We start from the raw sequence: 12026 nt of genomic DNA, 5'->3' as shown, positions 1-12026 counted from the left end.
AGGTAAGGACTACTAGCCAGTCAGAAGCAGAGTAAGAGGGTGTGCCCCGACAGTACCTAGGTAAGGACTACTAGCCAGTCAGAAGCAGAGTATGAGGGCGTGCCATGCTAGCAGCTAGGTGAGCATTATAACGTGTGGTACAAAGTGACCACGTTGGTCTCTGAAGTAAAGGCTGGACTACAATAGAGCTGTTTGGAGCAGTTTGTGAACAGTGTTTTCTGTTGGAGATGGTAAGTCCCTTTGGGGGGGACTTTGGGCTTTTTCACTTTGTAAACCTATAACATGCATAAAAAAGATATATAACACAATAAAGGAAAGGGGAAAAGCCAAAAAGCATAATATGAGCACTTTAAATGGGCCCTGTGGGGTTTTCTTATAAACAAACAAAAGTGATGTTTACTGTACATTCAGTGTAAGTCAGCAACATGCATCAAGTGTATCCTTGAGGTCTAACAAATGTGTCGAATGCATCCCACTCGTAGAAAAACAGCTCCATAGCACTACTAAAGGTCTAAAACTCCACAGGGAACTTTGACTCATGCAGATCATGCAGAGGGATGAATGTGTATGTGTCTACATCTATGCTTTGTGATAACAATGCCTCTGTTAAATCAATGATAGAGTCAAGATTGTTATATTTCAACTATACTTCAATGTCTGATTAAAAATACAATCAAGCAGCTTTTAAATTTTTTCTTGTAAATATGTTAATGACAAAGCGCAGATTCCTGAGGACAATGGTACTGTACGTAACAGTTAATGTTTTTAGGAAGTGCTTCGATATAAATGTGTACCTCCATCAGGCAGGTTGGCCCAGTAGATGACCCTGAAGCCCAGCAGGTTGCCGTTCAGAGCGTCTTTGGGAGGGGTCAGCCAGGACAGAGAGATGACCTCCGGAGACGTGGCTGTGGCCTGGACGCTCTCCGGAGGACGACTGGGCACTGAGGGGAAAGAAGCAGGAGGCAGACTATAAAAACAGTGGACTCACAGTAGAAACTATAGGACTGACCACATGTGGCAGCACCCTCTGGTCTCCACTAGGCTGTGATATAACCTCACAAATCTCTCCAAAATGAAACCATGCTGTCTGCCTCTTTGAGAACAAGAAATGCACAGTGTTGTGTTGGCATCACCCATGTTAGGAAAAGTGATAGACTGGACTTTTTGGGCAGTTTGCAGATTATCTGTATCAGTGTTTTATTTGCCTGATAACTGATAAAAGTTAATGAATTAAAAATGCTCTACTTTGTCTCCTCTACAGCTCTGCTTCGGTTTCTCTCACCTCTGAGTCTAACTTAATGTCCCCCCCAGTAACACTATCTGAGTACAGTATCTTTTACTGTGTATTATGTTGACATTTTCAAATGTATTAAATAATTACTTAAGGCATTTAAACAAAGTTTTGGGTTGGATCCAAAATCTTAATTTTGACTTTTTTAGATTTTCATTTTCACTGTATGCATATTGGATCCAAATATCTGTATCGGTTTTATTAACTACTAATAATCACTGTCAGTATTGGCCTTAAAAAAACAGTATCAGTCGATGCCTAGATAGGACACAGTTATCATCAATCCAAATATACTGATCACATCTATTAGCTTTGAATACTCGGTTGGTTTTTGCTTAGTGTTCCCTTTTAGCAAATGTCTTCTTTTTATATGTTGTATCAGACTTTCTTTACTTTTATGTTTTCTTATTATTTTTAGATTCATTCAGAATATTCTGTCTGCCATTACACTTCGGTCTGAGTTTGGTATTGTACTCCTTTCTTACCGTCTTCCAGCGTGGTAGCAGCCACCTCAGTGGACGAGGGCCCTGTCCCAGCGCTGTTGCTGGCTTGCACCACGACTCCATACTGGGTGAACTTCTTCAGGTTGTCCAGCACCAGGCTTTCGGCATTGTCCCCTGTGGTCTCCACGCTGATCACACTGAACTGGTAGTTTCCACCGGAGCTGTACTCCCTGAAGCCCACCTGGTAGCCTCGGATGGCTCCATTCTGGAGGTGCTTTTTGGGCGCCTGACAAGGGAACGACGCGGCTTATGTGAGACAATGGGGTTGAACATCTGCGCTCTTTTTTTATTTGAGTGCAAAAGAATCACATTTTACGAGACAAATGAAATGAGTCAGCGACTGATGAATAAAATAGCACCCTCAGGTCAAGCACAATTTTGGTGGATAAAGAAAACTCTCTGTTCAGTCTCCTATGAACTTATGAATATATAACATTATGTTCTGATATCAGGAAGCGAGACGCCACACATAATGCACAAATACAGTATGGTGTTAGCTTGCAGACACTCACCTAGATATATATACTGTAGACCCCTCCCCCCTAAGGCCCTCTTTTTAGCTATCTCGTTTGTTTCCCACATGCATATATCAAGAAAATGAGACACCCCCAAGGTCTTATAACCATTCTGTCTGGACATCGTAGAGCCACTCTCACGTCAAAGAGTGCAAAAAGACCCCTTTGAGTTATCAAACAGATACATTAATAGTGATTCAGCAATTTACATATACAAATCACTAATTTTCTACCACAGAGACTAAAGAGAGAATATTTCAAATGACACCAATTTGCCAAAAACTCCTATAATATGCTGTTTGTGCTCTTCCTCTGAGTGCCTTGTATAGTCCAGGTTAGCAACTCTCTTTTGTTTTTTCTCTCATGGCCCTGACAGCATCTTGAATTAATGCAATCACATCTCAAAACACAGCCAACACAATCCTCTTCTCCAGCTGCTTGGCTGAGGGAAAATGTGCACTTTTTTCCGTTAAGTCACGGCTTCCAGAATGAGAGAGAGAGGAAGTAAAACGTGATTACAAGTCATCGTTCGAGGCATGTGTTTAGATGCATTCTGGTGCCACGTGTGAAATGAATACGCCTCCTTTGGATCTACACACAATTTGAATAAGACCAAAGGCCAAAATGACTCTACACATGGTGGAAATAATAACTTGGGAGGTCACCAAAACCGCCAGACATGAGATAAAAGACTGACAATTACTGTATATACACCCTCATTTATTCGGTAACAGCCAACCAAAGAAACACCTGGCAGCTGACTGGTCCAAATTCAGTAGCGGGTTAAATGTTGAGTTCAAAGACTCATTGACTTCGAGGAGAGAACAGTGTAGGATTTCTTTGGGGATTTAAAACTTCAGCCACAAGCCAGACCTCAGCGCTGTCATCCCTGATAGTACCTATCTGGACACAGCTACATACTCACCTCATGCAAATATACACACATTTCTAACACACAGGGTCGGATTAACTTACCCGCCAAGTGACTCGGATGCTCTGAGAGGAGAGGGCTTCCAGCTGCACTTCCTGGGGTGGTCCATCAGGAGCTGAGATCAGATCGCCCAACATGGGCATATTATTATTAAGATAAGAAAGATAGAGAAAAACTTTAACATAAAAGATACATATAGAAACGATGGATGTGAAAAAATTAGGACACCCATGCTAAAGTTGAATAAAAAGAGGAATAAAAAAAATCATCTTTTGGAAATTGATGTTAATGCCTTAATTAAAAAAATGAGGAAAAATCCAGTCTTCAAGGACACCAAATTTCTTTTTGAATGAATAATGTTTCGTAAATAAATAAATGTTATTCCTTACAATACAGGGGGCATAAGTATACACACCCCTATGTTATATTCCCATAAAGGCCGGCAGATTTTTATTATTAAAAGCCAGTTATTTCATGGATCCAGGATACTATGCATCCTGATAAAGTTCCCTTGACATTTGGAATTAAAATAGCCCTCCCACATCATCACATACCCTTCACCATACCTAGAGATTGGCATGGTTTTATTTCAGTTAGCCTAATAGATGGTTTGATTTGCATTGAGAGATGATTTTATGGAAAGTACCCCATGCCAACCTCTAGGTATGGTGAAGGGTATGTGATGATGTGGGGCAATTTTAATTCCAAAAGCCAAGGGAACTTTATCAGGATGCATAGTATCCTGGATCCATGAAATAACTGGCCTTTAAAAATAAAAATCTGCCTGCCTCTGTGGGAATTTAACATAGGGCAAATGTATTTATTTACGATACATTATTCATTCACACAGAAAATTGGTGTCCTTAAATATTGGATTTTTCCTTGTTTTTTTAATTAAGGCATTAAAGATCAATTTCCAAAAGATGATTCTTTTATTCCTCTTTTTAGTGAACTTTAGCATGGGTGTCCTAATTTTTTCACATGAATGTAACTGTTGGATATGTTGTCTACGTATGACTGTTTAGTGTGAAATCTAAAACTGTACACATCCAACAACTGTCTCAACTATTTTTTTAGAAAGGCTGCAGCAAACAACATTTTCCTTAACAAAACCCCACGAAACAAATGTCCAGAAGTGATGAGTGTTGGATGTGGCTATTTTAACAAATGTGATGGTTGTATTTATAGGTGTCTGCTGAGGGTGAGGAGAAGTGCTCTGTGGGGGGATGAAGGGATAGGAGGTGTGATTTGCAGATGGGGTCCAGCCTCAGTCTATTGACCGTGGTGTGACATTTACTACTGAGCCCGCTAATTGAAAAATTCTGCTTTTAGTGCGGGGTCAGCATGTGTTCAATAATGCAACAGAGCCAATGGGCGGATGTCACCGGGCTGTTAATGAATTGACTCAGTTGGCCATTTACCTCTTTTTGCCTGTCGTCTTTCACTCTCCACCCTCACTCGTGTGTTTTTGTTACTCTGACTTGTTGTCATAGTAACAAATTCCAAGTTACTTTTCTTACTGTAACTGTATATGATTTATGTACATGAAAATAAGAGTGAAAAGTGAGTGTCAGGAACATTTGTGCATGATTTAGTTCTATCTATATATATATATATATATATATATATATATATATATAACACGTAATATGCAATAATTCTGAGTCTGTAAATAATGTTGATAATGTTAATGTGTTGTATTCTAAATCTACTGAGTATGTGCACTGTTTATTGGAAAGCAATGACCTACATTTGATTACATACTGTATGTGCCTACCCATTGTGTCAATGACTATAAAATTGAATTGAACTGAATTCAGAATACAACACTGACTCATCCCTCTCACCTGCTTCGTCAGTGGTGATGGTGAGCTCGTTGCTAGCCTCGCTCTTGCCGATCAGGTTCTTGGCGAACATGCGGATGTTGTAGGTGGAGGAGGGGTGCAGGTCGATGATGGTGGCCTGGTTGAGCTGAGGCGACACATCTTTGGTCTTCTGAGCAGTATCCCAGGAGGCTGTAGAGGGGACAGGGCAAGGTTTATTGGGCTTGCTAAAGTCTAAAAGGGGAGAAGTCAAAGCTAAGTGCATTAGGACAGGCTATGTTAAATCATAGCGCTGGGACAAAGTGAATGCTGGGATAATCAACCAAAACACATGATTCTCTCTACAGATTTGAACCAACGCTTTGTGTAAAGAATGGGTCTCATTGTCAGATTAAACCATCCAATCTTAAATATACATTTCTTTTCTTGTACCTGATTTGTTCTTGCTTTCAATGTCGAAGCCTGTGATTGGGCTGTTGCCATCAAAACCCATAGTCCAACGCAGTGCAATAGTCCTGTCCTTCACTTCTCTGATCTCCACCTCTGGGGGGTCCGGGGGCTCTACAAGGCACAACGTTAACAACACGTTTTTTTAGTGTTACTGAACTTTTTTGAAGAAACAGCTTGTACATCAAAAAATTCCTCTGTGCAGGTGCGCCTGGAGGGACCGAAACGTAATTGTTTTGTACATAAACAGTGATGCTATAGCAAGAGCAGAGTGCAGCATTTGTTCTTTTGTTTCCAAGTGTTACTGAACTTAAAATGGCAGGTAAAAATATGCCATTTTCTGCAATTGTTGCTAAGACTGACAAGCTCCGTTACAGCCTTTTTTTTTCTTTGAACAGTTGAAGCAGGTGAAGTTTTACCTTGCACTGTGAGCTGTATGATTCCTCTGTCTTCTCCAAAGGAGTTGATGGCATGGCAAGAGAAGAAGCCGGAGTCCTCCCTCACTGTGGGCATGATCTGATGGATGCACAGGAATCAGAAAAAAAAAATACTATTCAGGTGGCTGCCCACTGGTCACTGGTCGTAATATAGATGTCTTCAAATTGATGCCAACATCTTATATCTTTAATTTAACGCAGAGGCTTTTTCTCAAGTTGTGGTTCCCACTGCGTTTGACTTGTGATCCAATAAAATGAAGCACCGGTGTGAGCCCTCATCACACTTCATGGCCTTAGTGTAGACATGAGTGGTGAACAGTTCAACCAAAGACTCGATGACTATGTCATTAGGAGGATTTCACTAGCCTGATGTCGTCATACTCAGATTCTAGTCAGAGTATGAGTCTGATACCGCTCCATGTGGGGCGTGTTTCAACCGAACCAGGAAAGGAAATGCCTCTGCACTCAATTGGATAGACCAACAACCAATCAGAGCAACGGAGACAGCAACGGATCACAACGGATCAAGTCCAGACCGAACTTCCCGACCTCAAATGTTGTGGGCGGGGCTAAGTTCGTCTGACATCCAAGTTAGGATTTCACAGGATGTCACGGTAGAATCAATTTTAAGATTGTAAGGTTTGTTTTTAAGGCCATTAATGGCCTGGCCCGGGCTAATTTGGCCGAGATTTTAACCCTTCGTGAGCACAACAGGTCATTTATCATCCAATCAACTTATTTTAGAAGTCCAGAGGTTGCGGTACAAACGGTGGGCTGATCTGCCCCGAGACTTTGGAACGGGTTACCGCCTGATTTTAGCACTTTTACAGACGTAGCTCTTTTGAAATCTAACATAAAAACTTATTTACTTATAATGTTTTTTAATACATAGTAGTGCTGGGACATTTTTTTTTTTTTTTTACACTTCCAAGTTGCACAGCCTCCTACCTGCAGGGTGGAGATGACTTCATCGCCCACCTCCTTGACAGAAACCACGTAGCGGCTGGTCTCGGGGTTGATGATGCGTTCCTCCTTCTCCCAGCGTACCATGATGGGCTTCTCACCGTGGGCCGTGCAGCTCATCTTCTTCTCTTCTCCCTGCGTGGCCAGCGTGGTGTTGGGGTAGGATGTGATCATGGCAGGGACTGATGCGGAAATAAGGTGGAGAAGGTGGAAGATATCTTGTTACATTTCTTTTCTAGATGAACCACATTGGTACTTATGTTATGACGGATAGATGTATTGTTCAAAGAAACAACACAGGCAAAGGACTTTCTCCAACTCAAATAACCTTTGATTAAGCCAGTAGCTATGAAGCCCCAAAGTGGTCGATATTAAATAATTAAATAAGACATTATAAAATAAATAATCATATAAATAAATAGTCAAATATATAAACCAATGAAATGAAATGAAATAATGGAAGACATTATTAAAACTTAAATCATTATTTTGAAAAAATGTAATTAAGCATTTTTATTTTACGATGCACTTTTTCAAAAGTCCGCTTTTATTTAACAATTATATTTGTTCCCTTTCCTGACACAATGTTCCTTTAATGACACATTGTCATCACCCATCCACTTTCTTTATCACTCTGCACCCACCCCCCAACTTTCAGCCAATCACAAGTCCCTCTTTTTGTGAGCTCAACAACAACAACAACAACAACAATCTAGCTTAGTTAGTTAGCTAGTTAGCTGGCAGTTGCTAAAGGTGCAGAGAGAATATGATGAAAGGTGAGTGGTGAGATGTGACTGGTGAGAAATTTACTGTCATGAAAAGTGGCATCATGAAATAAAAATGTCATTGGGAACAATAAAATACAAAGAGGCTTTTGAGAAAGGGCTTTTTGACAACTAGAGTGTCTACAAGGAAACAGACACCAAAACTTCTCCAATTATTCAGCATCAAAATCACGAACGTATTGGTTCTATGACATACATACATTATTTATTCATATTATATGAACTTAGGAAACCTTAAGGAACATGATTTTGGCCCTGTTTAAGTATGCTAAACAATCAAAACAATGCTGGTTTGTGGCATTTTAATCACCTGATGTGTCGTCTAACCATGTCAGTTCAGCTATTTATCTCGCTCTAATGCAAAAATGTAACAACTGTCTTTTGTAAAATGAAAAGCAAACATTTTGACACGTTTTATATCAATTGCGTGGAAATAAAACTTGCTTACATTAGATACACAGATAATTCCCAGCATTGTTAGTGTGCTGTAACTGAACGTACAGCTTCTCTTTAAAGTCTCTTGCATCTGAGAGTCCTAAATGGTACAGCAATGCTCTAACAACACTCTGAAGACAGCACACTAAACGCACACTAACGACATACATGGCTCATTACACCTACAGCAGAGTGTATAACAACCCTCTGTCCCCAGATGCTCACACACACACACACATTCACACCCATGTACACACACAAACACAAACACACAAAGCGTGACTCCAGTGATGTGATGGAAAGTGTCAGGCAAGAGGTTGCAAACATTTAAGCCTCATCTCTTATTCACTCTGCAGCCATTTGGGGCTCGGCGGTGAAAAAGAACGCTGATTTATTTTGCATGAAAAATATGAATTTTTATGTGAGACACATTTGGAAAAGTGAGGGGGGGAAAAAAACAAGCCCAGGCTTTATTTAAACGTTATCGTTTTAGTGCACAGCTACTTTCATTTTGCAGTGTAAGTGGCTCAGAGGTGGCCCAGTCCCGGCAGAGCGGAATACTGCGCTCGCCTCGGTGACAAAATGCAAGGACGGTGAGAAGATCAAGACAGCTCCCCGTCCGTTGGGTGTGTGTGAGAGAGGATGTCTGTACTGTAGGCTTCAAAGACATGTCCGCGTCCTGGATCTGGAGGGGAAATACATTAAAGCTAAAACGCATTTGTGTAGACGGCACATTTTTGCAGCTCCCATTTATTTTTGTTACAGCGCAAGATATACAAAATATAAACATTAAAAAAATAATGCACTGGTTCAAAAATCACAAAAACCTAATTCGAAAAATATGATTTAGTTTTTAAAAGGAAAATATTTAGAAATATGTAGTGTGATATTTGATGGTTTCTGCTCAAATAAAAAAGTGACACCTCTAAAGGGGCAAGTCTGAGCATGAGCTGCTGGTGATGTAGAAATGCAAACCAACTGGACTGGACCAATCATCAGAGGGTTATGTGGAGGGGATTGACAGGGTTGCTTTTGATCTCACAGCCAATCAGAGCAGGGGCTGACAGCCAGTCACGCCCAAATACAGCTCTTCAGTTGGGAGAGGGGCAATAGAAAATAAAAAGATTCTATAAATATTATTTCTTTTTACAATTGTGTATTGATTGAAATATGATGTCTGTAGATTCAATCCACATCCGAGAGCGTTGGTACATTTAAGGATGCAAAAAAAGCACATATGTATTTTCAAGTTCACTAGAAAAAGCTGTGATAACAATATGTGATTAAGACGTTTTAGAGGGGACAGATTCATTCATAAATAAGATCCTTTTTATTTGACTAATGAGGGAAACATTTATTTCATGTTGCATTATTAATCATCATCACTGTTCATGCATTTTTCTGAATCAGTTGCTGACATCAGCATATAGAAAATCAATTTGCAGATTTGTACATTATTGATCCTCTGACTACTGAGTCACATTTTTGAATGTTTTGCAGCTCTGCAGTTAATATGTTGCAAACATCAAACTAAATGTAGTTTACAACACGGCATCTTGATATTGAAAGAAGGCAGAGACATAAAAGCAAACAAATGCTCAACAACGGGAGTGTCTATGCAACATGAAGAAGGCTCAGAGATGAGGCACATGAGGTCTGTACGCCTGTGTCTGTGTGTTAAAACACACATCAGCTCGTATTTATGTAAATGCATGTGTGTACAAACATGTTTGTGTGTGTGTGTGTGTGTGTGTGTGTGTGTGTGTGTGTGTGTGTGTTTGTGTGTGTGTGCAAGCAGCCCAGCTGAGCCAGCCCTGAGGCACAATTTGTGGCCCTGTAATTGTTGTGTTGATGTATTTCTTTAATATCCAGTGAAATTATGGGAACAGGACTACGGGGAGGAGCGACGAGAGAAAAAGAAAGAAACAGAGGAGGTGAAGGAGGAAAAAGTGAGTCTCCTGTCTCATTAGGCATCAGCTCCCCTGATATCTAATTCAGCCTTGAACACAACACATGGGGCAAAGCACACAGCACACATCCTGTATTATATCAATCACTTTGAATCATCATTCATCACTCATTCATCTTACCACTGAAATCTTTCTTTATGTGTCTCGCTGGATTTCAGTTTTAGTAATAACTTGCAGTATGCACTTAAATCAATTATAAAGATGATTAATCTCTCTTTTATTTTCTCGATTAAACAATGACTGTAGTTGTTTGGTCTGAAAATGGTGAAGAAATGTCCTTCAGCGTATCCTGAAGCCCAATATGACAACCTCAAATGTCTTGTGTTGTCCACAACTTAAAGATATTCCGCTAACTGTTACAGAGGAGTGAAGAAACAAGAACATATTTTACTTCTTTTCATAAAATAGTTTTAAAGAGATTAATCGCCTATCAAAATAGATGGCGATTACTTTAATAGTTGACAACTAATCAATTAATCGATTTCTCTTTGCAGCTCTTATATTGACATGCTCAAATGAAACAAATAGTGAGCACTTTAATAGACTAAATGGTGCTCACTGTCTTTCTCACACACATGCACACACATGCACGCACATGCGCGCGCGCGCAGACACACACACACACACACACACACACACACACACACACACACACACACACACACACACACACACACACACAGCTCCTCTTTAGAAACCAATACGATGTGATGTGTTTAAGAGGAAGAGGGGATGAAGATGGCAGAGAACAGTGTGAATGTCAGTGTGTTGCAGTCCTAAACATGTCAGTTTTTCATCCTAACATTATTCCTCGAAATCCGGTGCAGTATGTGTAGCTTACGTTAGTAAAAAAAAAAAAGAAAAGAAAAGAAAACATGAGCATTACAGCTTTCAGAAAGTGTTGAGAATAAAAAGCAGAGTGTGTAGTGTATGTTTCCTGCACAGCACAAAGTGTCTTTTATGTGGAGGTGAGGAGAGCCCTGTTCCTCCACAGCAACCCAGAGGGCAGTGATGATACGCTTAAGCCTGCAGGGGATTGTGGGGGATAGGCTGGCTGCTGATAGGCTACTCCCGTGAGACAAAAGCCAACCCCCCCCCGCCACCCCCTTCTCCCAGGCTCCCTTTCACCTGGCCAGGTTGCCATGCCAACCGGCATCGGACAGTCTCTCCTCTCCTCCCATTGCATCTCTCTCTCTCTCTCTCTCTGGTCTCTACTCTTAGAAAAAAGGGCCATTTATAGTAGCCAGGAATAGAACATGGACCTGCCATTGATTTTCACAGGAGTATGATGATGATTACACAATCACGCCCTGAATGTCGCAATGCAGGGCCAAAAAAAAAAAAAAAAAAAAAAAGAAGATACAAAAGGAAAATGTTTCTAGTGTCTCTAACTGGTGGTGCCAGTGATGTGGAAAACAGAGTTAGCCAAATGGAGGAGTCAGGAGGAGAATAATACTATCACATAGTTATAGCCGAATGGCTACACCTACGTCAGTGTGGGGCTATACATCGATGATCAAAGAGAAAGGAAGCAGTGAGACCATCTCAGAGGTTCAATGAGATGGGATGAATTTTCACAGGCATCATTTGAGCCATGTTAATTGTTAATAACAACAAAAAGGGAAGGACTGAAACATCACGCTCCATAAGAAAAATGTGCAAAATAGAAAAAGGTTGTTGCTGATGATGATGATGATGATCATTCGGTCTACAACTGAGGTTAGGTTTGCAATGCACTAAACTGTATGAGTTGATGTGATGTCATTTTCTTTGGGCTGTATCTGAACTGGGATTGTTGTATCCAATAAATTATTTTTCTAAAGATTTTTCAAGTGCTGAAAATGTTTAATTGAAAGGCTGTGCTGTGCATGCTGAGAACACTGGGATGCCAGTCTACATTTCCCTCCACCGTGTCACTGGCTGCCC

The 12026-nt window shown here is 40.5% G+C and overlaps 1 protein-coding gene across 1 annotated transcript in view; it reads right to left on the bottom strand.

Moving 5' to 3' along the window:
• LOC114566988 (Down syndrome cell adhesion molecule homolog) overlaps positions 1-12026 on the bottom strand; it is a 72504-nt gene that overhangs the window by 18927 nt on the left and 41551 nt on the right. The window contains exons 11-17 of the mRNA XM_028595865.1: positions 6896-7092; positions 5930-6026; positions 5496-5624; positions 5088-5255; positions 3285-3355; positions 1777-2020; positions 795-941 (exon numbers count right to left, since the gene is read on the bottom strand). Of these exons, the coding sequence (XP_028451666.1) occupies positions 795-941; positions 1777-2020; positions 3285-3355; positions 5088-5255; positions 5496-5624; positions 5930-6026; positions 6896-7092 (1053 nt within the window). The remainder of the gene's footprint in view (positions 1-794; positions 942-1776; positions 2021-3284; positions 3356-5087; positions 5256-5495; positions 5625-5929; positions 6027-6895; positions 7093-12026) is intronic.

The sequence above is a fragment of the Perca flavescens genome, chromosome 13 (genome assembly GCF_004354835.1).
Source record: "Perca flavescens isolate YP-PL-M2 chromosome 13, PFLA_1.0, whole genome shotgun sequence".
NCBI classification, from domain to species: Eukaryota; Metazoa; Chordata; class Actinopteri; order Perciformes; family Percidae; genus Perca; species Perca flavescens.
Note: the sequence above shows the minus strand (reverse complement) of the source record. Positions and strands in the feature narration are given on the sequence as shown.